Here is a 25,731-nt window from a genome sequence, read left to right as displayed (position 1 = left end):
ATGGGTGCTGCTATGATATGTTGTCATAATTTCCCGTCATGTAAAGTGTGGCCCACCAGGGGGCAGCACACGTAAGACGTGACCCCCTCCCTCCAGTCCCAGCTGTCAGCTCCCTTCCTCCCGGCAGGCTGCACCCCCCTCCCCCGGCAGCATGGCGTCCATCGAGGAGGACGGCGCAGTGGAGGAGAAGGAAAACAACAACAAGAAACGAACGAAAGGCGCCATTGCCACAGCGTGGCTCACCTTCTACAACATCGCCATGACGGCCGGGTACGTCTCTCCGTCTCTACGCCCCCACCTCCCCCCGTGGGAGGGGAGGGTAAGAGGGGGTGGGGGTCCTCACTTTTACCCTGTCGCCCGCTCTTGTAGAGGAGCGTCAAGTGTCTAAAGTGTTTAAGCGTGTTCTCTTCATCGCAGTGTAAATGTAAAAGTTTTCATCTGTCCGCATTTGAGTGTGTAAAGTGTTTCAGTGTTGTGGGGTCAGGATTGTGTCCAAATAGGGCCGAGCGGGGGTGTCAAAGTCTGCCATACTTAACTTAACTTAAGAGGATAAGTATAGCTCACACTGGAGAACACTGCTCAATGGACGCATTTAACACTATTAAATATTACATTCACGTACATATTACATTATATTCACAATATTAATTATTAGATTCATATTCACATTATAACTGCACTTTTTTCACATACTGCATCTCTTTGTAGCACTGTACCCGAGTAGTAGTAGTAGTAGTGACTAGCTTTCTCAGAAATGTGATAATAAATAAAAACAAGATAAATGAAAATGAACTCGCCTCCAGAAAAAGCGTTCATTCTGTGCATTGGTTCAGCACATATGGAACGCTTCATAGAACAACAGCATTCCACAGAACAACGGAGTGCGACCTCTTGTCAGTCATACGGTCGCTTTGTCTATGTGTGGGGGGAGGCGTTGACGCGAGCATGTACACACACATAGTGCAGCAATATGAGGTCACAGAGTAGAAATTAGGAGGAAAAAGATGATCCAAAATTAGCAAGTTGAGTGTTGGTTGGGTGATATTGTTTATGTACTGGTATAGATTCTTCCATGGATGATAATGACTTATCGTATATAAATAATAAACAGAAACTAGTCAAGTTGATGAATCAAGATGTCATCGTGAGGAGAAGGAACTTTTGTGTGTGGAAACTCGGCACAAAATCATCATAAACACCAAACAATCCCCTCTCGACCCAAATGACCTGAAATGGCGATAAACACCATCTCTTACAGAGCGTGAACGGAAGCTAGCGGGGGTTAGCTTATGTGTTTGTGGGTGGGTGAGTCTATTTTCAACACCTTCTGTTTTTTACAGCTTTAATGTAAGGAACGTTTTACAGTGCCCAGTGATGACATGCAGGTTTTGAATTAAAAAATAAGAACAAAGAGCGAGGTTGTCCCCATGTCTGCGTAAACAAAACAAGAGTGTCGTTAAAATATTGTCCATATGCAATTGGAATTGCATGGGTGACTACATCTTCCTTTATCACAAGCACAGGCATTACAGTTTGTTGAAGATTTAATAGCAATGTATGCAGAGGTTGACATCCCATTAGAAAAGTTTGCCAGATTGTTACCAATAAATAAATGTACTTTGCAATTTTTGACAATTGTATTTTCATTCTATGGCTTTTTATAAACAGTTTTATATCGATGATCTATGCTAAAGTCCATATGGCCCAACCCTAATTACTATTTTCCTGAGCAGTTACCTGTGTTTTATTCCCCTGGTAGTCAGGACACATTGGAATTGAAACTGACTTTGGCCCTTTCTATGGCACTCCTGGTCAATAGCACTCAAAATAATACATGTAAATGTATTATTGTTATAGATTATTATATAATATATTAATACATTATTATATATATTACATATATATAATAATGTCTCATTTGTATCATATGTTTTACATTGTAAGTGAATAGGAGTAGTAGTAGTTGTGTATTTATTAGAAATAAGAAATATAATTTGTATCACGTTATTGTATGTATATAGTAGTTGTAGTATGCATCCATCCATTATGTATGACGCTTACCTGCACTAGGGTTGTGGGGGTATGCTGGAGCCTGTAGTAGTACTAGTAGTATAGTAGTAGTAATAGTAGTATCCATCCATCCATTATCTATGCTGCTTATGGTTGTTTGGGTCGCAGGTAGCTGGAGCCTACCCCAGCTGTCTTTAGGCAAGAGTAGTAGTAGTAGTAGTGTATTAGTGTAGTAGTGTATTTTATTTTTAGTAACAGACCTGCCAACATGTGTGCATTTTTTGTACATAGCCTATGTTGCATTTTGCCAGTTTTAGTGGCCTTTTTTATGCTTTTTTAAAAACTTTATTCATTTATTAGAACTCCTATAGCCACTATATTAGAAAGTGGGGTTCGTTCATAATTAGGAAGAACGTTGGGCGTGTGACCAATCACAGTGGAGTGGGCGTGCCTGTAGGTGGAATAAATTTTTGGCGGGATGCACAAATCCAAGGAAATACAGCTGGAATAGGTGCAGATTCTGGATAATCTAGAAAGCTTTCTGTGCAGGTTATTGTGTGTAGCTGCTCTATAGGAGACCACAACTCAATACAAAGGGTGGAAAAATTTGCATAATAGGTCGCCTTTAAGCCTCTGAATCTGCCTCTGGTAGGCTTGTAGTTATGTACATTATTAAAAAAAAAAGTTGCGTCCACACTGACGAATCAGTAAATAGTTGCATTAAGACAATGTAAACATTGTAATGCATAAGGCACACCTACGTGTTGTGCTGTGAACAAACACGAGGCCGAAGAAGAAAGAACGCATAACGCATAAGTCTGACAACAAAGACAACAAAAAATGAGGATAACCTCGACTGGGGTCGGTTATGTCCGGCGAAATATTCAGATGTTATGTCAAAGGTCACATCCGGTCACGTGACGGCAGTTGTGGGTCAGTGACATCTACCTGTCTACACGGCAATGACAAACCGGTGTTATCAAATTTTCCCACTGTGGAAGCCGTTTTCAACAAATACCATTTCAGGTCACCCGGAACACCATTCCCTTGTGGATGAGACGCTGAAACATAAAATCTTCAGGTGGTTGATTCCGGTCATGGCCGTGATGCGCTTCTACATGCATGTTGTTCTAACATTGTAAGCAAGTAGTATGCATGTGTGTATACTGGCAGTGTAGTTTTAGTTAAAGGTGTGATGTTGTCTTCTGGTCTTCAGGTGGTTGGTTCTGGCCATGGCCATGATGCGCTTCTACATGACGAAGGGCACACACAAAGGTCTGTACAGGAGCATTGCGAGGACCCTCAAGTTCTTCCAGACGTTTGCTTTAGTGGAGGTAAAGCTTGACCTTTGTTTCCAGGTGGGCGTCTTGAACAGCAAAGCAAATAAGGTGTTTTGTCTTCCAGGTGGGACACTGTGCCATCGGTACGTGATGATTCTCTTCTTTCCATCCTGCTCTCCTGCCAAGTTCAAATGTCAGCTCTAATGCAGGAATCGTGAGGACTTCCGTGATCGTCACCGGAGTTCAAGTGTGCTCACGGATCTTCATGGTTTGGTTCATCACCAACAGCATCAGACAGGTTCTTTTTTCTCGCTCTGTCGCTATCACACACAAACACGGGTGACTTAGTGTCTAATAATGTGTCCTTCCTGAAGATCCAGAATGAAGAAAGTGTGTTGCTGTTCCTGGTGGTGTGGACGCTGACAGAGATTACCAGATATTCCTACTACACCTTCAACCTGCTCAACCACTTGCCGTATTTCATCAAATGGGCCAGGTGGAGGCGTCGTTCCTCTTTGGTGTCGGTCTTCTAGCGTCACAAAGTAGTGCAGCACCTCTTGGGAATTTCTTACAGTGTGGAGGAGGCGCCTGGCCCCCGGGGGTGTGGTGGGGTCGGGGGTGGGGGTTTGTCTCATGTTCAGCTGCTTCTGTTTTGGTCATGGAATGCCCCCCCACACCCCCATCCCGGACTAAATGAGGGACCCCTGCAGTGCTGAGTCATGCATGCTGACTCATGTTGACCACGCTGTAGAAAATTCTTTTGTGTTCCAGATACAACCTCTTCATCGTCTTGTACCCGCTGGGGGTGGCGGGCGAGTTGCTCACCATTTACTCGGCGTTGCCCTTCGTACGCAGGTCGGGAATGTACTCCATGAGGCTTCCCAACAAGTACAACGTGTCCTTCGACTACTACTACTGCCTCATCATCATCATGCTGTCTTACATCCCACGTAAGCGCTAGCCTCTCTTCAGCATGTGGGACATAACACCTTCACACAACATTTTGTAAAATACAGTGGATCTCTGAACATTTGCTATTCAGCATTTACAGATCACTAATCCAACAGATTGTGGACTCCTATAGAGCAGCTACACAAAATAACCTGCACAGAAAGTTTGTAGATCTTCCAGAATCTGCACCTATTCCGGCTGTATTTCTTCGGTTTTCCAAAACGGTCTCTTTTAATTTATTCCACCCACGGCCCGCCTCCAGACCTGCCCACTCCCCTGTGATTGGTCACACACCCAATACAGCCTTCAGCTTGTAACCAGGACATGCCCATATAAGGAAGGAGTTAGAAAAAACTCTCAGAAACCAAGCTTTCAGAGCCATTCCAAACTTCTTTCACATCTCTTCCAATGCACAAACATTCTAACTACATCTATAGGTCCGAAAAGTGGAAAAAGCATAATAGGTTCCCTTTAATACATTGGATATTTCCATATAAAACCTGTTAAGGGCCTCCTAAATAAGTTTTTTGCCATTATTGGAGCCCTGTCACCATGAAATAACACCCCTGTCGTAACCTTTATACTTCCGTCCATCTATTTTCTATGCCGCTTATCCTCATTAGGGTCACAGAGGTTAGAGCCTATTCCAGCTGATTTCGGGCAAGAGGCGGGGTACACCCTGGACTGGTGGCAAGCCAATTGCAGTGCACTTAGAGACAAACAACCATTCACACTCACATTCATATGGAGAATTTGGGAGTCGCCAACAAACCTAACATGCATGTTTTTGGAATGTGGGAAGAAACCAGAGTACCCAAAGAAAACCAATACAAGCACACGGAGAACGTGAAAAGTTGCCCAAGTGGAGATTCGAACCCAGGTCACCGAGCAAAGTTGGAAAGTTCCGTGTTGTAGTATCTTGAACATAATGTGGGATTTTTTTGTAATGCCATGCAGGCGTCAGTCAATCATCCATCCTCACAATGACGTTGATTAGCACTATTGCTATTTTTGTTTACATCATAGCGCACAACTCTAATGTTTAAAAACAAGCCACCAAGCTAATTATTTAGCCTCCAATTTATTCATTCTATACTTAAAGGGATAGTTCGGATTTTTTGACATGAATTTATATGACATCCCCATCAGGAGTGTAGTCCATCAACTGTGACTTACTCCCACTTGATCCCATCTTCATCACATACACACAACCATGGACAGCCGATGGCGTCAGAGAAAGTAAAACCGAGCCATTTGTGAGGTTAGATTTTTTTTGAGGAGGCATTTTTGTCATGTAATTGTATTATTCTTTTGAATGTATATTGTTTTGAGAAGACAAACTATTTACTTAAGTAACACAGATCACTAACCAGATCTATGTTTCTCATCACTGAAATCCACCTCACAGGACCAAGGACAGGACAAAGTAAGAAGCAGAAAATGTACCACTTCCACACAAAATGAGAGAATAAATTTTTGTTGTAATTTTCTGTAGTGCATTTGACTTTTTTGCACTACATATGATTTGTCTTAGGCGACACGCTGGTCCAGTGGTTACCGCGCAGACCTAACAGCTAGGAGACCAGGGTTCAATTCCACCCTCGGCCATCTCTGTGTGGAGTTTGCATGTTCTCCCCATGCATGCGTGTGTTTTCTCCTGGTACTCCAGTTTCCTCCCACATTCCAAAAACATGCTAGACTCCAAATTGTCCATAGGTATGAATGTGAGTGTGAATGGTTGTTTGTCTATATGTGCCATGTGATTGGCTGGCGATCAGTCCAGGGTGTACCCCGCCTCTCGCCCAAAGACAGCTGGAATAGGCTCCAGCACCCCCGCGACCCTCGTGAGGAAAAAGCGGTCGAAAATGAATGAATGAATGACTGGTCTTTCAATATTTTTGACTAATACGAGTCCATAGTCAACGACTGTATAACTTCTACACTGTGACTCCAATGCGATCTGTTTGTTGATGATATTCCATTATCATTCATTTGCAGTGAGTATACATTTTATAATTTAAAATGTGTATCAGCTACTCACAGCCTTTCACCATTTCATGGTGATCCCGTAGAGCGCTGCAAAAAGCTTGGATCTACCTTACAACTAAAATTAAGTCAAACTATTTACCATTTGAAGACATCAGGTTTTTACTACCCTCTACTGGCGTTCTCTAACTTTTCTTCAGTTTTGGTGGCAAACAAATGCAATATGGTCATCATGTTTGTGTTTCCAGTGTTTCCTCAGCTCTTCTTCCACATGTTGCGGCAGAGGAGGAGAGTTCTCCACGGGGAGGTCATCGTGGAGAAGGATGATTAGACGTCTGAGGAAGAGTCAACGTGTTTACAATCCACTGGCCTTAGCATGTTGCACGCATTGAGAGGAAACACATCACTCAACACTGGTCGTACCTCCAATAAGACTTTGTTCAAAGCTTGCAAACGTCTTGTTTGTGTCCAATCAAAGGTGCTATCCACATCATTTATGTCCAACATGTCAGCTGTTCTACGTACTTCTAGACAATTGTAAATCACTGCCACCTACTTTTTAGCAAAAACATAACTTATTTGCAAAATCAATAAAGTCAATTCTCCAATATTCTGTCATGGTTTGAGCCAGAAATTTTACATTGCGTCTATTAGAGCAATTCATAGCACAGCAATGTGCCCAGGATGTTTTGAAGACAACTCTAGACTCATACTGCTACAGAGGGTGTCCAATGTTAACAGATTCATGTGCTGAATCACGCAAAGTCAACATAGTGAGAAAACTTGACCAAAGTAGTTATGGAAAACTTACCTCAATAAATGGTTTTATTGACAGATCCTCCACATGACTTTCCTCCCACCGAAAGTTGTGTGCTGCGTCCAAGTGGAAACAGAGAAAAAGTGTCCTCTTGCCGTGGAGGTGGCCGGCCACTGATGTTACATATACACTATATTATACTAAATGTTTTCCCAACATGATATTTTTTTGTGAAGCACAAATGTACATTACTTTGAATTGAACAAAGAACATAATAACATTTATGCTATACATCATAAAAGCTAAAAGCCTTATCACGATATTATGCGAGCTTTTTTAGTGAATTTGTTGAAGAAATATAGTGAATTATATTTGACACTTATTAAAGCATTGGAACTGATAAATTTATTTAATATTAGCTTCAATGACAAGAAAAATTAGCTTTTGGAAATGAGCTAGCTTACCTGACACACTGCCATTTTGGAAAAGATATATCCTGGGATGGTCTCACGAAAACCACTTCAAAATGCTTCCTATCCATTACTTAGGGACTTTTTAAACAGTTATTAAGCTTTTCTTGGCTGTAATGTTGCAGTTTGTCCACTTGATGGCAATATACAAATAATAAATGTTGTCAAGTATTGCTTGATGACGTCACGTAGCTTTGTTAGCGGACACAATGGCGACTGCAGTGTAAGCGGTTGGTCTGCTGCGTGGAACATGCTAGGGGTGGTCTCTACCTGGCCCAGCCTCAGCATGGGCTCAGCATGGGCTCGGGGAGGACCATCAAGTTCGCCCTGTGCGAGGTGCTGCAGTTTGCGGGCCTGTGCGTGCCGCTCTTCATCGTCATGCAGAGGTTTGCTGTGATTGTTGCCAAGGTCAAAAGGTCAGCACAGCCCCCTGGCGATGGTGATGTTGCTTACTGGTTGATCGTGACCTCGTCCATCGCCTATGTCATGTCCGCCGCCCTATTGGTGTGGGCACCCCTCAAGTATTTGCTGTTTGTCAACAACAAGATGCTCCTTGGCAGGAAGAAATGGTGAGTGAGGGCCACGGAGGGAGGGCCCGTGGGCGGGGCCTTGGGGGCGGGGCTTTGTGCTTCCTCACTGTTTGTTATTTGTTCCTCAGGAGGCCTGTGGCCCTCGTCTATGTCATCATGTCCACCTTACCCTGCTTCGCCTTTCTCATTGCCAGCTCACAGGTACTCGCTTGTCCTTGTTTAAAGTACACTTACAAGTTCTTACATGTTTTATAGTACACTTACATGTACTTACGTGTGTAAAGTCCACGTACAAATACCTACATGGCAATCAAAGAGACATTATTCTTGTAGGCTGTAAGTCAAAGCTTATGAATGAATAATCTTTGAATAACCACATGAAGAATATTTTACATACAGCCTTCGTCACAACATCTCCCGAATCTGACGCTCAGTGCGACAGGTGCAGTTAATCACGATTAAATATTTTAATCGATTGACAGCTCTAACACATATAAACATTTACATAATCTAAAGTACACATACAAATAATTATGCAAACCAAAGTGCAGGTATAAATACTTACATGCTCTAACGTACATAACGTACATAAATATATGCAGGACTTAAGTACTGCTAAAAATAGTTGCATGGTCTAAAGTACAATGGGACACCACTGCTGTAATAAGTCTACTTCTCAAAATTCTATAAGCAGTATACAATTTGTAAATAAGGTCGAGCTACTTCATAGTTTCAGAGATAAATACTGTCAGGAGTCTACGTATCAACATGTAATAAGTAAGTCGTATAAGACGGTCTTGTCCTCAAAGAGTGTAAGAGTGCATAGTAAGAGTGTAGAAAATGTCAGTGACTGCATCGGAAGTCTATGTAAGTAAGACTGGAGAAAGTGTCAGTGATTGCATAGGAAATGTATGTAAGTAAGAGTGCAGTAAATGTCAGTGATAGTGTTGGAAGTCTATTTAAGTAAGAGTGCAGAAAGTGTGAATGATTGCATGTGATGTCTATATAAGTAGGAGTGCAGAATGTGTCAATGATTGCACAGGATGTCTATATAAGTAGGAGTGCAGACAGTGACAGGTATTGCATAGGAAGTCTATATAAGTAGGAGTGCAGACAGTGACAGGTATTGCATAGGAAGTCTATATAAGTAAGAGTGCAGAAAGTGTCAATGATTGCATAGGAGGTCTATATAAGTAGGAGTGCAGAAAGTGTCAATGATTGCATAGGAAGCCTATATGAGTAGGAGTTCAGAAAGTGACAATTATTGCATAAGAAGTGCAGTAAATGTCAGTGAATGTATTTAAAGTGTATATAAACAAGAGGGCAGAAAGTGTCAGTGACTGGATTAAGAGCCTATGTACAGTGAAGAAAATAAGTATTTGAACACCCTGCTATTTTGCTATTTCTCCCACTTAGAAATCATGGAGGGGTCTGAAATTTTCATCGTAGGTGCATGTCCACTGTGAGAGAGATAAACTAAAAAGAAAAATCCAGAAATCACAATGCATGATTTTTTTAACAATTTATTTGTGTGATACAGCTGCTAATAAGTATTTGAACACCTGAGAAAATGAATGTTAATATTTGGTACAGTAGCCTTTGTTTGCTATTACAGAGGTCAAACGTTTCCTGTAGTTTTTCACCAGGTTTGCACACACTGCAGGAGGGATCTTGGCCCACTCCTCCACACAGATCTTCTCTAGATCAGTCAGGTTTCTGGGCTGTCGCTGAGAAACACGGAGTTTGAGCTCCCTCCAAAGATTTTCGATTGGGTTCAGGTCTGGAGACTGGCTGGGCCATGCTAGAACCTTGATATGCTTCTTACGGAGCCACTCCTTGGTTTTCCTGGCTGTGTGCTTCGGGTCGTTGTCGTGTTGGAAGACCCAGCCACGACCCATCTTCAATGCTCTGACAGAGGGAAGGAGGTTGTTCCCCAAAATCTCACAATACACGGCCCCAGTCATCCTCTCTTTAATGCAGTGCACTCGTCCTGTCCCATGTGCAGAAAAACACCCCCAAAGCATGATGCTACCACCCCCATGCTTCACAGTAGGGATGGTGTTCTTCGGATTGTACTCTTCATTCTTCTTCCTCCAAACACGCTTATTGGAATTATGACCAAAAAGTTCTATTTTGGTCTCATCTGACCATAAAACTTTCTCCCATGACTCCTCTGTATCATCCAAATGGTCATATGCAAACTTAAGACGGGCCTTGACATGTGCTGGTTTAAGCAGGGGAACCTTTCGTGCCATGCATGATTTCACATCATGACGTCTTAGTGTATTACCTACAGTAACCTTGGAAACGGTGGTCCCAGCTCTTTTCAGGTCATTGACCAAGTCCTGTCGTGTAGTTCTGGGCTGATTCCTCACCTTTCTTAGAATCATTGAGACCCCACGAGGTGATATCTTGCATGGGGCTCCACTCCGATTGAGATTGACCGTCATGTTTAGCTTCTTCCATTTTCTAATGATAGCTCCAACAGTGGACCTTTTTTCACCAAGCTGCTTGGTAATTGCTCCGTAGCCCTTTCCAGCCTTGTGGAGGTGTACAATTTTGTCTCTGGTGTCTTTGGACAGCTCTTTGGTCTTCGCCATGTTACAAGTTAAAGTCTTACTGATTGTATGGGGTGGACAGGTGTCTTTATGCAGCTAACGACCTCAAACAGGTGCATCTGATTCAGGATGATACATGGAGTGCAGGTGGACTTCTAATGGGCAGACTAACAGGTCTTTCAGGGTCAGAATTCTAGATGATACACAGGTGTTCAAATACTTATTAGCAGCTGTATCACACAAATAAATTGTTAAAAAATCATGCATTGTGATTTCTGGATTTTTCTTTTTAGTTTATCTCTCTCACAGTGGACATGCACCTACGATGAAAATTTCAGACCCCTCCATGATTTCTAAGTGGGAGAAATAGCAAAATAGCAGGGTGTTCAAATACTTATTTTCTTCACTGTAAGTAAGAGTGCAATAAATGTCAGTGAATGCATAGGAGTAAGTGGATAAAGTGTCTGTGATTGCATAGGAGGTCTCACTGGGTGACACAATAAGAAGTCACATGTTGCCTGTAACACTTCTGATGAATCAAATGATATAGTTATGATATTTATGAGACTCATTAGTGTGAGAGGTGGAATGTGAAAAGAATGGTTGGCTGTCAGATTCCTGCTGCGTTAGCGAAGTCCTTTCCAGTCTTCCTGAAGGGAGCGTTGGATAAGCTGTGTTGGTCTTCCTGTGCGAGCTGCCCTTGTCCCATGGTGTGTCCATGAGGCACATTTCACTTCCTGACTGGATGTTTGCAAGCCCAAACAGACCTTTTGGTCCTTGCTTATCTCTTTTAACATAACATGCTGTGCTGTGTTGTCAAGCCCTGACTCAGGCAAAAATCTGCATCACAGCAAGCCTAAAAGTGGACACAACATTAGGTACAGCTGCACATCTTCAATAGAAACTAATGCAGACTTTTCATGTACTAAATGTGTACTAGTCTGCTTGTACAACTGTACTGCTAAAGATTTGAAAGTGTGATGTTGTGCTTACAGGTTCAGATCAATAACAATCTCAGACACGACACATTCACGGAACTCCCGGTGTCTCTAATCCTCTTCTCTCTCATCTGTATTGATGTTGTGGAAAGGATACGCCACTGCAGACTGACGGGACGGGGTGAGCTCGCCTACGATACACACTCCATGTTGTGCATACCACACATACATACAGAGCGATACAAACAGTGGCAGGTATCTATATAGAAGTGTTTGCCCCATTTGTGTGTTTTTTCAGCCATCCAGAGGTGGACTTGCTGGTCCTACTGCAGAACCCAAGTAGGTTTTGGCTTGAAGTCACCAGCAGGTGGCCGGATATTCTACTTTTTTAGTAGACACCAGAATTCATGGTTCCATTTATCACAGCAAATCTTCCAGGTCCTGAAGCAGCAAAGCAGCTCCAGACCATCACGCTACCACCACCATATTTCACTGTTGCTATGACGTTACAACTTTACATCAAGATTTTTCTGGCAAAATTGGGACAAACCTTAATGTTCTTTTCGTTCAGCAGTGGTTTTGGTCTTTTTAGCCGTTTTTGCTCAGTGTCTTTCTCATGGTGGAGTAATGAACCCTGACCTTAACTGAGGCAAGTGAGGCCTTCAGATCTGTGGATGTTGTTGTGGGGTCTTTTGTGACCTCTTGGGGTCATTTTGGTTCACCGCTTTTCCACTGGTTCAATCTCACTGTGGTTCAATTTAAGTTGAATGTCTGTTATGTTATGTCTTAACGGAGGGTGGGGGAGGGGGGGGGGGTCAGTTTTTCACACCATGTAGGGCCATGTAGGTTTGGATATTTTTTTTCTTTCTTAATAATGAAAAGCAATGGTTGTTTGTCTATATATGCCCTGTGATTGGCTGGCGACCAGTCCAGAGTGTATAAATTCATAAATAAATAACACAAATAAATAAATGAATGAATAAATGAATGAATAATGAAAAATTTCATTTAAAAACTGCATTTGGGGTTCAGTTGTATTGTCATTTACTAAAATTTAAATTAGTTTGATGATCTGAAACATTTAAGTGTGACAAACATGCAAAAAAAAAAAAAAAAAGAAATCACAAAAGGGGCAAACAGTGTGGCATTCAGGAAATTAGGAGGTTTGTGTTTCTCAAAACAAAGTGCTGAATTGACACAATGACACGGGTCATTGAAGGTGGAGTCGCCCAGTGTAGTGCTATTGTTCCTTGATTGACCTTTGTTAACCGCAGCAAGTTAAAATGAAAAATGAAGCACAGCATATCATAGCAATTGTCAGATGTCACAACATCTGCCCCCTGGTGGCTGTGAGCAGCATATCAATAATAACTTGTGTTTTTTCCCACTCCAATACCTGAATCTCATGTAGATCATCCCCTGGCGAGAGACGCAGACATTCCTTCCTCCGTCCTCACACACGTGGAACAGGTCATACCAGTCACACCGGCAGTGCCCGGGCCGGCAGTACCCGGGCCGGCTGTACCCGGACCAAATGTTCCCGGCCCGACTGTACCTCGGCAAGCCATGAGCACTACTCCTGTGGCGGTGGGACCAGGCCAGCTGGGGGACAGAAGTCAGGGCGGTGTGGGTATTAGACCAGAAACCAACGGCACACTCCCAGGGATGGTCGGGAACGGCGGAAGAACATTGACTGTATGCGAATCGGGACCCGTTCACACGGGCCCTCTGCGCTTTTTGTGTGCTAGTGACGCTCGAGCTGATGTGTTTGTGGAGAGTTTTCTCTTCTGGATGGACACGGTGGAGATGACGAGGGTAGCAGCTCATCCTCTGGTTTACTACTCGGGCTGGGTGTGTCCTATATACATTTTGTGCTACCTTTCGTGCCTACGCGTGGTGCTGGTGCCCCACAACCCCTTGCTCTCCTCTCTAGGTGTGGCCCTGCAAGATCTGCCCTTCCTCTTTGTGCGTGCGGGCCTACTAGCGTTCTTCGGCTTGGTCACGCCTCTCCTCTACTTGATGAAGAACCTTTTAGTATGCCTGGCTTTTGTCTATTTCAATTTCATGACCAAGCTGAGGGTGTTCAACACACAGAGGATGTTCTTATGAAGGTTTCATGCTGTTGTGCCATTGTTATATTTCTATTAAATATCATTTCTTACTCAATTCAATACTGCTCAGCGGGTTTGTACTCATTTTGTGCTGACTAGCAAGTTAGAGCGTACGTTTAGTGTAGTTGCATTTTAACGCCAGTAGGAAGCAGGATTTCCTGTCTTTTTTCTCCTTGGAGAAATCCTCACATCAGCATTTTATCAACACTTTCTGTGACCCACAGAAGCTTCCTCATCATCTTCATGAAGCACACACATCAGCTTTCTCGTCAAACACTGACATAGTCATGTAGTTGTAGCGAGATGTTGCTTCCTGCCGTGCTTTCCTCTGCCGGGAATTCCAAGTCAAAGTGTCGCCGATGGGCCATGTGACAGGATGATAGAGAAGGAGACGTCCTGGTTGCAAGCTGATGTTTCTCATTCATGAGTGGACGCACAGTAAGAAGCATGTCGTCACCTGTCATGCGTTCAGCAGCGCTGCTGTGCCTCCTGCGGGCTGTCAGCATCACTGCTGAGATGGGTATGTATGGCCAGGATTCATCAACAGCACTAGTTTGGCGATTTTGACACATGACCGCTGTGCTTCAGACAGCGGCTCCTTCCTGATCTTCAACCAGGACCACAACAAGTGCGTGAAAGTGTTGCACGCTTCGTCCATCACGCTGGCCTCCTGCGAGCCCCATGCCAAAGACCAGCAGTTCCGTTGGGCCTCCGAGTGGCGGCTGCTCAGCCTGTCCCTCAACCTGTGCCTGGGGGCCACCGAGATCAAAGACTGGGTGAAGGTGCTGCTCTTTCAGTGTGATGAGAGCAGCGAGCTCCAGCATTGGCAGTGCAAGAACGAGACGCTCTTTGGTCTCAGGGACCAGGACCTGCACTTCAACTGGGGAAATCGGAACGAGAGGAACATCATGATTTATAAGGGCTCAGGTGTCTGGAGCCGTTGGAGGATATACGGCACCAACAAAGACCTTTGTTCCAAAGGCTATCAAGGTAGGGGGGGGTTATCTAGAAACTTGACTATCATCAGTCATCATAATCTAATATTGCATTTTCTTCATCCCAGAGGTTTTCACAATCGGAGGTAATTCCTTTGGAGCTCCGTGTCTGTTTCCATTTAAGTTTGGGGAGCAGTGGTACTCTGAATGCACCAAAGCGGGACGCTCGGATGGACAGCTGTGGTGCGCCACAGAGGACAATTATAACATCAAGAAGAAGTGGGGCTTCTGTCCCACCACAGGTAATCGAACCATGCATGGTCTCACTTGTTGCACTTGGAGGTTTTCACCAACAAAATACTGAGCTGAAATTGTTTGTGTTTTTAATGCAGTATCTTCAGGCTGGGACACAGACCCGGTGACAGGGGTCAAGTACCAGAGGAACGCTCAGTCAGTGCTGACGTGGCATCAGGCCAGGAAAAGCTGCCAACAGCAAGGAGCCGACCTTCTCAGCATCGTGGAGCTCCATGAGCAGTCGTACATTTCAGGTATAGAAAGAATCTGCACTGAGGAGCTCCTAGCTGTCCATATGTCATATGTACTATATGATCTGCACTGACATGTTTGGCTTGATACAGGACTAACCAGCACTTTGGGCACTGCCCTGTGGATCGGACTCAACAGTTTGGACTATGAGGGGGGGTGGCAGTGGAGCAACGGAAACCCTTTCCGATATTTAAACTGGGCCCCAGGTCAGTCATGTCATTCCATATTAGAAAAATCCCAACCTCAAAAGTCAAGATATTTAGAATTTTTTAGGAGTGGATTGATTAGGATGCCATAAAAATGGAGGTAATATTAACGGTAATGGTAATGGTTTTATTTCATTTGAACATGCATCAGATTACAATTGAATGCATCACATAATCAGTTCACAGTTCCACATGTCCAAAAGGAGTAGGAAGAAGCAAAGCTTATTAAATCCTACCCCTCCATCTGGTACTTTTACAATCAGTAACTGTTACATTTGTTCACTTCCTGCTTTCCTAATATAGTTTAAGTTTTTTTTATTTTACTTTTATTTAATTTTATTTAATTTTATTTAATTTTATTTTTTTGTCACATACCGAAGTACGAGGTGATATGACCATCCAATGCCATAATGGGTACCATAGTAAGTGTCAATATAGTGATATGTATAGCACATCATGACTGGTTCAAGACTCTTCATCCTTGTATTTAGCAAACATCAACTGCTTGTATTGTTTCTTGAATTGGCTCATCGTTGTGCATTGTTTGAGGTGAAAATACATACCGTAAAATCGGGTTATAAGGGACGGCGGAGTAATAAGGGACAATTTTCGAGGTAATAAGGGACAGTTTTCGGGAAAATGTTTTAAAAGTAATTCTGCCTTTTCATGTTAAACAGTAAACTGCTTTCTGTTGTTTTTTTCAAAGAAGAATATATTCTTGAACAAAAACATTTTCCCAAAAATTGTCCCTTATTACCCCGCCGTCCCATATAACCCTGTTTTACGGTATGTTTTTTGTACATACTATCTCTTAGCAACCAAATAAATCCCTAACCACTTCAAACAGGGAATCCCTCATCCGACCCCGGAATGAACTGCGCCACCTTAAATGCTGCCAAAGCTTCCAAATGGGAAACCAGCACCTGCACCAAGAAGCTGGGCTACATTTGTCGTAAAGGGAACGCCACAGGTCTTCCTCCACCACCAAGTAAGATCATTTTCTTGATTCACTCTAGCTGTTGAATGATTGAACGAGATGTATAAGGTAGCATCTTCTACCCCAGTTAAGCAGCACAGCTTCTGCCCTAATCACTGGGTTCCTTACGGTGGGAACTGTTACTTCCTGGAGAGGAGTAAAAAAATGTGGAAGGACGCCTTGACTGCATGCCGCAAAGAAGGAGCAGACTTGGCCAGCATTCATAATATCGAAGAGCAGAGCTTTATCATCGCTCAGTCTGGATACGGTACGTCAAATGTTCATTGTGGACAGAAAGAGAACTACTATAATCATTTTGGATGTTCAAACTTCAGTGGCAGCCGATGTGCTCTGGATTGGTTTGAACGACGAAGCCAACCAGATGTTGTTCGAATGGTCCGATCGTTCCCAAGTCACCTTCACCCAGTGGATGACAGACGAGCCCTCTCATGCCACCAACCACCAGGAGGACTGCGTCCTCATCAGAGGAAAGGTAGGTCCACCATGAAAAGACTACCAAAAGAGATGTTGGCAGTCACATCATCACTGGTGACGCAGAATGGGAGGTGGGCTGACCACCCGTGTGAGAAGGCGCTTGGCTACATCTGCAAGATGAAGGCCTCCTCGAAACTGGCAGAAGGCACTCATGAAGAAACCAACCCGGGATGCCAGCTGGTGAGTGTTGCCATGTCATCTTCATATCAGCAACATCTCTGAATGTGCTCTTGTTGCTTGGACCAATCCGTAGGGGGCCGTCAGGTACGGGTCCTACTGCTACACCATTGGAGCTGAGAAGAAAACATTTGATGACGCCAAGCAGGTGTGCTCTCAGCATGGGGGCAACCTTGTCGATGTGGCAGACAGGTATCATCTCCTCAAACGTTGAACCTGTTTGATGGAACTCACCAACCATAAAATGTGTTGTCTTCCTCCATGCAGGTACGAGAACGCCTTCTTGACCAGTTTGGTGGGCTTGAGGCCAGAGAAGTACTTCTGGATGGGATTCTCCAAAAGAGAAAACACGCACTTATTCACATGGACCACCAGGAGAAAAGTCACCTTCACTCATTTTAATGTGGACATGCCAGGTACAGCATGTGTAGCATTGTATGTTCATGTACGACACTAGATAGATAGATAGATAGATAGATAGATAGATAGATAGATAGATAGATAGATAGATAGATAGATAGATAGATAGATAGATAGATAGATAGATAGATAGATAGATAGATAGATAGATAGATAGATAGATAGATAGATAGATAGATAGATAGATAGATAGATAGATAGATAGATAGATAGATAGATAGATAGATAGATAGATAGATAGATAGATAGATAGATAGATAGATAGATAGATAGATAGATAGATAGATAGATAGATAGATAGATAGATAGATAGATAGATAGATAGATAGATAGATAGATAGATAGATAGATAGATAGATAGATAGATAGATAGATAGATAGATAGATAGATAGATAGATAGATAGATAGATAGATAGATAGATAGATAGATAGATAGATAGATAGATAGATAGATAGATAGATAGATAGATAGATAGATAGATAGATAGATAGATAGATAGATAGATAGATAGATAGATAGATAGATAGATAGATAGATAGATAGATAGATAGATAGATAGATAGATAGATAGATAGATAGATAGATAGATAGATAGATAGATAGATAGATAGATAGATAGATAGATAGATAGATAGATAGATAGATAGATAGATAGATAGATAGATAGATAGATAGATAGATAGATAGATAGATAGATAGATAGATAGATAGATAGATAGATAGATAGATAGATAGATAGATAGATACAAGTAAAAATGAGCATAATTCATCCCAATCTTGATTCAAAAATACTCCAGCCATCCATCCATGTATTTTCTATGCCACTTAATCCTATGTTGGGGTTCTGCTGGAGTCTATCCCAGCTGACTTTGGGCTAGAAGCGGGGTACACCCTCTCATCTCATTCAATGAAATTGTTCTGTCTCGTTATGTGTTTAAAAAAGACAGAAAACTAGGCTGTGTTGCCATGACAACGGGGATATTTGCCGGCTTGTGGGAGGTGGTCAGCTGCAGCAACAAGGAGAAGTACATCTGCAAGAAGCCAGCAGAGGGCGTTCACGTGACCACGGTCCCGCCCACTACTCCCGCCCTAAACTGCGCCTCCGGGTGGACACCCGTGTCCAACAGGAACGTCTGTTTCAAAGTAGGAGCGACCGTAAAGTGCGTATCTGCATCCTGAGCTCGTTTCAATGTGACTCCTTGTGCAGCTTTACAAAAAGACAGACCCGAAGAAGACTTGGTATGAGGCTCGCTACTTCTGCAGGGCCATCGGCGGCGACCTGCTGAGCATCCACAGCTCAGAGGACCTGAGCAATGCACAGTAGGTCATCAGCAAAGTTACATCTATCTAACCTGAAGTCATGAAGTCCGACTACAAGCTAATGTTTGTGTTGTTGTCAAGGTTTCATTCTTCAGATGCAGCCTGGATCGGCCTAAGCTTCCTTGGTACCAATGAAGGTTTTGTCTGGACTGATGGATCGCCTGTATGTCGTGTCGCTCTTCAGCAGTCTTTACAATGTCTTTGCTGAAATGTCACGTATTTAAACCAACTTTCATCTAGTACGAATTTGAGAATTGGGGCTATGGGGAGCCAAACAACTACAATGACAATGAACACTGTACAGAAGTGCAGGCCTACTACGGGCGCCACTGGAACGATCGCCACTGCGAGGTGTACAACGACTGGATCTGCCAGATACGCAAAGGTACTTACATGTACTTACCTGTATAATAAGTATGATTTTACATGTTGTTGTATTTACAGGTGTGACTCCCAAAGCCGACCCCGTCATAAACATACCAAGTACGTTCCAACTTTTCCAACATTCTCAACCTGAAGGATGTACAGCAGGGGTCTCAAACTCAATTTACCTGGGGGCCACCGGAGCTAGGTTCTGGGTGAAGCCGGGCCGCATCAGGTTTAAAAAAAACAAAAACAAAACGCATTTATTAAAAACTGGAAAAAAAAAAAACTATCTTCAATGGTTTTGCTTCTGCTATACCCTACACTAAAATACCCTAAAACTGCTATACCCTAAAACAGTGGAATGTTTTATCAGAGATTTTCTTGTGTCTAAAATATCTTAATTTTTATTTTTCTATACACAAAATACTATAAAAAAATAAATAAACAAATGAAGAATAAAGAAAATAAATAAATAACTCAGTAATAAATAAGTAAAATAATAATAAAACAGCAAATAGGAAAACATAAGAAAGCACATACATTTAGTGGGTAGAGAAATTATTTTTTTCAGATTCAAATGAACAGTATTAACAGTTATTCAACCTATAAACATGAACATTAATGAAACTTAATAATTTTACCCAATTAGCAACTTAGCATCGTACTCAATTCCATCTGGGAGCAGCGTCTGTAACTTTAACAACATGTTTGATGAGATACTTTATCTTGACGTGTATTTTCCGAATCATTTATTATTATTATTATTATTATTATTATTATTATTATTATTATTATTATTATTATTATTATTATTATTATTATTATTATTATTATTATTATTATTATTATTATTATTATTATTATTATTATTATTATTATTATTATTATTATTATTATTATTATTATTCCAAATCATTTCCTGCATTTATCTTTACCCGGCGTCATAAGCCTTTAGCTTCATTGCTAATCCAAAGCAAAACAGGGCGGGGTAACAGTATGGGCGGGGCAAAATCATGTCAATTGTGTCCGGGGTGCACACAGCTTTAAGCTGTCATTTCAACATTAAACTTTCGTATCAAGGTGGGGGCCTCAAACTAGCATCTCGCGGGCCAAATGCGGCCCGCGCGCCGTGAGTTGGAGACCCCTGATGTACAGTATTTGTAAATATGTTCCTTTTGAGAAATTAGAAAAGTCACCACAGGAGATGATGCGTAATTACCATGAATGCAACATTCATCTTCCACGATGTTGGACACTAAATGACTGCTGTTATGTGGACAGAGTACAACACCACAGAGGATGGATGGCTCATCTACAACGACTCGCAATATTACATCAACAACGACCTCCAGCCGATGGAATCTGCTAGAGCATTCTGCCAAAAAAACTTTGGCGAACTGGCTGTCATCACAGCCGAGAGTGAGAGGAAGTTCCTTTGGAAGCAGGTGAGACACTCTCAAACACTTACCCGACTTCATGCGTGTGCATCCTGATGTGTCTGATTTGCTTCTACCATGCAGATCTCACAGGGTTCAGAGGGCCAGTACTACATAGGCATGATTGTCAATTTGGACAAATCCTTCAGGTGAATCCAAGTGCATCACAGAAGCAGCCTTTTAAAAAAAATGGATTATGAAACTTTGCTCTCTCTATTTGTAGCTGGCTAGACGAAACCCCGGTGACATACACCGCTTGGGAACACAATGAACCCAACTTTGCCAACAATGATGAAAACTGTGTGACCATATACAAGAGCATGGGTAAGATCGGTGTACTCCACATGAACGGTACCTTCTGGGCACCTCTTCATGTCCCGTACTGTTCTAGGCTACTGGAATGATATCAACTGTGGACTTCAGCTACCGTCTATCTGCAAAAGAAGCAGTAGTTTTGTCAACACAACGATGCTTCCCACCGCTATTCCTCAAGGTGGATGTGCCCCGGAATGGATCGCCTTCCGAGGCAAGGTACCAACAAGGCATTTGCATGTTCATTTTGAAAAACCCCGGTGGCACGGTGGTCGAGTGGTTAGCGCCCAGACCTCACAGCTAGGAGACCAGGGTTCAATTCCACCCTCGGCCATCTCTGTGTGGAGTTTGCATGTTCTCCCCGTGCATGCGTGGGTTTTCTCCCACATTCCAAATCATGCTAGATTAATTGGCGACTCCAAATTGTCCATAGGTATGAATGTGAGTGTGAATGGTTGTTTGTCTATATGTGCTGGGATAGGCTCCAGCACCCCCCGCGACCCTCGTGAGGAAAAGCGGTAGAAAATGAATGAATGAATGATTTTCAAAAACCACAGATGTGAGTTCTTGCTTGTTGTCCAGTGCTACAAGATCATGGGCACTGACAAGAAGACTTGGCAGGATGCCAGAACGTACTGCAAAAACCAAGGAGGAAATCTGGTTTCTGTCGTCAATGAGCCTGAGCAAGGTGCGTAACAATGAGGCTTTGGACTCAAAAGCATTTACAGTACCTTTCAACGGGTGTTTCCTTTCCAGCTTTTTTGACAACACAGATGCTGACCTACGGTGAGGACCTGTGGATCGGCATGAATGACGTCAACTGGGAAATGCGTTTTGTGTGGACGGATGGTAAAGGCATTTCGTACACCAACTGGGCCAAAGGGCACCCAACGTCAACACCTGAAGGCCGCTTCTCCTTCATGGATGAGGTCCTTTTCTCCTTCTGACATGGTGGACACTGTTAGCATTGACGAGCAAAGGTCTTAAACATACAGTACCTCTTTCTGATAGGAGATTTTCGACTGTGTGATTATGGTGGGCGGCATTTCAAAACTAATAGGACTCTGGAAGGTGGAAGACTGCAATAGCAAACGTGGCTTTATCTGCAAAAGAAACATTGGTAAGTATCATTAATAAGTGCCTGTAATTATTGACGACTCATGAAGTGACTAAACACTAACGTCACTCATCAATAAAGATTCTCAGATTGCGGTGGCGACCACCAAGGTGTCGCCAAAGGCCTTCTCCAAGCTGGGCAATGACTCCTTCAAACTGGTGACTCAGAAGATGCGTTGGGATGAGGCAAGAAGGCAGTGCCAAGCGGATGACGCCGACCTGGCTAGCATCCTCAACCCGGTGACCCAGGCGTATGTCACCCTGATGATGGCAAAGCACCGCGAACCCGTGTGGATTGGCCTCAACAGCAATGTGGTAACGGTTATGAGAAGTTCAGAGCAGCTTTAGAAATGACGTTTTTTTACATAAATGCTAGACATCCTTGTCGTCTTTCATGCTTAATGTTGTATGGCACTTGTAGAAATGTAATGGTAATGGTAATGGTTTTATTTCATTTGAACATGCATCAGATTACAATTGAATGCATCACATAATCAGTTCACAGTTCCACATGTCCAAAAGGAGTAGGAAGAAGCAAAGCTTATTAAATCCTACCCCTCCATCTGGTACTTTTACAATCAGTAACTGTTACATTTGTTCTCTTCCTGCTTTCCTAATATAGTTTAATTTAATACTTTAATTTAATTTAATTTATTTTATTTTATTTTATTTATTTTTTTTTATTTTATTTTATTTTATTTTATTTTATTTTATTTTATTTTATTTTATTTTATTTTATTTTATTTTATTTTATTTTATTTTATTTTATTTTATTTTATTTTATTTTATTTTATTTATTTTTAGTCACGTACCAAAGTACGAGGTGATATGAGCATCCAATGACATAATGGGTACCATAGTAAGTGTCAATATAGTGATATGTATAGCACATCATGACTGGTTCAAGACTCTTCATCCTTGTATTTAGCAAACATCAACTGCTTGTATTGTTTCTTGAATTGGCTCATCGTTGTGCATTGTTTGAGGGTCTTACTCAATCCATTCCATAGTTTGATTCCACATACTGAAATGCTATGGCTTTTTAACGTAGTCCTAGCATATAAGTGTTTCAAATGTAGTTCTTCCCTGAGATCATATTTGTCTTCTCTTGTAGAGAAGTATTGGATGACATTTTTAGGTAATTGGTTATTTTTAGCCTTATGCATTATTTTAGCTGTTTGAAGATGAACTATATCAGCAAGTTTAGGTATTTGTGATTTTAGAGTTGTTCTCTGTAGGGCGGCACGGTGGTCTAGGGGTTAGCGCGCAGACCTCACAGCTAGGAGACCAGGGTTCAATCCCACCCTCGGGCATCTCTGTGTGGAGTTTGCATGTTCTCCCCGTGCATGCGTGGGTTTTCTCCGGGTACTCCTCCCACATTCCAAAAACATTCCAAAAGCTAGGTTAATTGGCAATGCCAAATTGTCCGTAGGTATGAATGTGAGTGTGAATGGTTGTTTGTCTATATGTGCCCTGTGATTGGCTGGCGACCAGTCCAGGGAGTACCCCGCCTTACGCCCGAAGACAGCTGGGATAGGCTCCAGCACCCCCCGCGACCCTTGTGAGGAAAAGCGGTAGAAAATGAATGAATGAATGTTCTCTGTAGGCGGCATTATGAATTATCCTTACTGACCTTTTTTGCAGTACATTTAGCAAATTAAGATTGCTTTTATAGTTATTACCCCATATTTCCACACAATAAGTAAGCTATGGTAGAACCAGAGAGCAATAAAGAGTGTGGAGTGATTTCTGATTGAGAACAAATTTTGCTTTGTTCAATATTGAAATATTTCTGGCCACCTTATGTTGTATATTTGTAATATGAGGTTTCCAGCTCATATTTGCATCTATTGTGAACCTCAGAAATGTATTTTCCTTCACCCTTTCAATGTCTTCACCGTCTATTTGTATTTGCTGGTGCGTCTCCTTTCTGCTGTTACCAAACAGCAAACTGTGTGTGTTTGTCCTTCTCAGACAGGAGGACGCTACAAGTGGGTGGACAACTGGCTTCTCTCTTTCACCAAATGGGGCAAAGACGAGCCTAAAAGTAACTACGGCTGTGTGTACATGGACATAGACACATCCTGGAAGACGGCACCTTGCAGTAACACCTACTATTCCCTTTGCAAGAGTTCCCTCGGTCAGAAACATCCCTCTTCAGCCACTTCATAGCGGGACAAGCTGAATGACTCCCAACAAAACCTTGCTCCTCTTGCAGACTTGGCACCCACGGAGCCTCCTCAGCTCCCCGGTAACTGTCCAGATGCTAAGAACGGGAGAATCTGGATACCCTTCAGAGGTCATTGTTATTCGTTCTTCAGCTCGGTATCGGACTCCTGGGCCCACGCCTCTGTGGAATGTCTGAAAACGGGTATGTTATGAGAATGCCTGGCGGCCATACATGTAGAACATACGTTTATTTGCCTTTGGTTTGTCAGGCGCATCTCTGGTAAGCATCGAGGACCCGCAAGAAAGTCTTTTCATCCAACAAAACCTGGAACTTCTTCAGGACGGTGCCAAGAACTTCTGGATTGGCATGTATAAGAGCCATGAAAGTGAGTAAAGAGTGAGAAAGTAAGGAAGTACATAGCGGTCTCCGTTTGCCAGATTAAAGCTCCTCGTTGCAGGTCAGTGGATGTGGATCGACAACAGCGTGGTGGACTTCACCAACTGGGAGAAGGGAATGCCACAGTCTGAGTCATGTGTGGACGTTCATTCTGAGAGCGGGAAATGGAGTACAACCAGCTGCCGCAGATACAGAGCGTATATCTGCAAAACACCTAAAGGTACTGGACGCTCACTCGGCTGTGGGAATAGCACCACACACTAAAACCGAGCTTTATATTTCTTTCAGTTGTCACACCCACAGAAAAGCCTCCATCTGTTGGTGAGTATTCATCATCTACAGAATATATAGTCCAGGTCTGTGGTCCTCTATTGGGATTCAAAGCTGTGATTCTTCTTGGCTTCAGCTCATATAGTGGAAGAGATTACCCATGGGTCTGCTGGCGTCACCGTGGCTGTGGTGCTGATAGTGATTTCACTAGCAGGACTTGGTGGCTTCCTGATCTTCAGAAAAAAGATACCTACATCTGTGTTGGGGGAGTCCAACTTTGACAACAAGTTATACTTCAACAACCCAATCCGAGCTCTGGTGGACACCAAGGGCCTGGTGGCCAACATAGAGCAGAATGAACAATCATAAACAATATTCATTTCTCACCAGATCAACAACCTTCATAGTTGTGCTCATATGTTTCCATTGTGAGGACTGGAACTTGGCTCATCTTTTCTAAGATGACGTGTATATAAATATATATATTTTTGTTACTTTGGAAAATCAACAGGTGACAATATTTGAAGATGATTTCTATTAATGGTCCAGAACTTTGTTTGTTTTTCCCACTGGCTGCCATTGTAAATAAATATAATAAAAAAATGACAGATTGACAAACGCCGTGAATGTCTTCTCAAAACACAGATTGGGAATGTTTGACTATAAACTCAACACTGTAAGCAAATACGGATGTATAAAGTCATACTGCATGGTGGTAGACATCCACAATGTGTCCCACTGGGCATCCTCTAACTATGATATAGTATACTGTCTTCTTTCTCTTTCGTCTTTTCCCTTCAGGGGTCGCCACAGCAAATCGATGTCCTCCATCTAACCCTGTCGTCTGCATCTGTCTCTCTCACACCAACTACCTCCTCTTTGGTCTTCCTCTACGCCTCCTACCTTGCAGCTCTAATATATTCACTATCTCTCCTCTGGACATGTTTGAACCGTCTCAGTCTGGCCTCTCTGACTTTATATTTCAAGGACTCTAACA

General features: G+C 42.6%; 3 protein-coding genes and 1 long non-coding RNA gene across 5 annotated transcripts; 3 read left to right on the top strand and 1 right to left on the bottom strand.

The window, feature by feature from the left end:
* Positions 1 to 45: 45 nt before the first annotated feature.
* On the top strand, positions 46 to 6,950 carry hacd1 (3-hydroxyacyl-CoA dehydratase 1). 2 transcript variants are annotated; one of them, XM_058060524.1, is made up of 7 exons: positions 46 to 270; positions 3,227 to 3,344; positions 3,415 to 3,433; positions 3,500 to 3,588; positions 3,665 to 3,786; positions 4,146 to 4,240; positions 6,476 to 6,950. In XM_058060524.1, exons 1-7 carry the CDS (start codon positions 152 to 154, stop codon positions 6,556 to 6,558), a joined length of 645 nt encoding a protein of 214 aa, XP_057916507.1. In that variant the 5' UTR covers positions 46 to 151; the 3' UTR covers positions 6,559 to 6,950. The 2 variants fall into 2 exon arrangements, with proteins under 2 accessions (XP_057916507.1, XP_057916506.1); XM_058060523.1 differs by having other exon boundaries at positions 4,062 to 4,240; positions 6,476 to 6,945.
* LOC131109008 (uncharacterized) lies at positions 6,058 to 8,009 on the bottom strand. Its single transcript, XR_009120612.1, has 3 exons — positions 7,449 to 8,009; positions 7,039 to 7,157; positions 6,058 to 6,562 (listed from the first exon to the last, which is right to left on the bottom strand). It is a non-coding gene; the product is annotated as an uncharacterized LOC131109008 (long non-coding RNA).
* LOC131109005 (transmembrane protein 236-like) lies at positions 7,650 to 13,606 on the top strand. The gene is made up of 4 exons (XM_058060522.1): positions 7,650 to 8,023; positions 8,113 to 8,185; positions 11,538 to 11,661; positions 12,892 to 13,606. The coding sequence occupies exons 1-4, from the start codon at positions 7,752 to 7,754 to the stop codon at positions 13,587 to 13,589; spliced, it is 1,167 nt and encodes a 388-aa protein (XP_057916505.1). The 5' UTR covers positions 7,650 to 7,751; the 3' UTR covers positions 13,590 to 13,606.
* Positions 13,607 to 14,028: 422 nt separating this feature from the next.
* Positions 14,029 to 25,314, top strand: mrc1a (mannose receptor, C type 1a). The gene is made up of 30 exons (XM_058059920.1): positions 14,029 to 14,111; positions 14,180 to 14,581; positions 14,655 to 14,828; positions 14,919 to 15,074; positions 15,165 to 15,278; positions 16,126 to 16,266; positions 16,343 to 16,522; positions 16,590 to 16,747; positions 16,813 to 16,929; positions 17,003 to 17,118; positions 17,194 to 17,342; positions 18,292 to 18,491; positions 18,556 to 18,668; positions 18,750 to 18,831; positions 18,909 to 19,053; positions 19,113 to 19,151; positions 20,316 to 20,479; positions 20,555 to 20,619; positions 20,694 to 20,794; positions 20,862 to 21,001; positions 21,365 to 21,470; positions 21,539 to 21,711; positions 21,794 to 21,902; positions 21,981 to 22,213; positions 23,873 to 24,038; positions 24,117 to 24,269; positions 24,337 to 24,453; positions 24,526 to 24,684; positions 24,753 to 24,785; positions 24,871 to 25,314. Exons 1-30 carry the CDS (start codon positions 14,039 to 14,041, stop codon positions 25,101 to 25,103), a joined length of 4,311 nt encoding a protein of 1,436 aa, XP_057915903.1. The 5' UTR covers positions 14,029 to 14,038; the 3' UTR covers positions 25,104 to 25,314.
* The last annotated feature ends 417 nt before the right edge of the window (positions 25,315 to 25,731 follow it).

This window comes from Doryrhamphus excisus, chromosome 21 (genome assembly GCF_030265055.1).
Source record: "Doryrhamphus excisus isolate RoL2022-K1 chromosome 21, RoL_Dexc_1.0, whole genome shotgun sequence".
Lineage (NCBI taxonomy): Eukaryota > Metazoa > Chordata > Actinopteri > Syngnathiformes > Syngnathidae > Doryrhamphus > Doryrhamphus excisus.
Note: the sequence above shows the minus strand (reverse complement) of the source record. Positions and strands in the feature narration are given on the sequence as shown.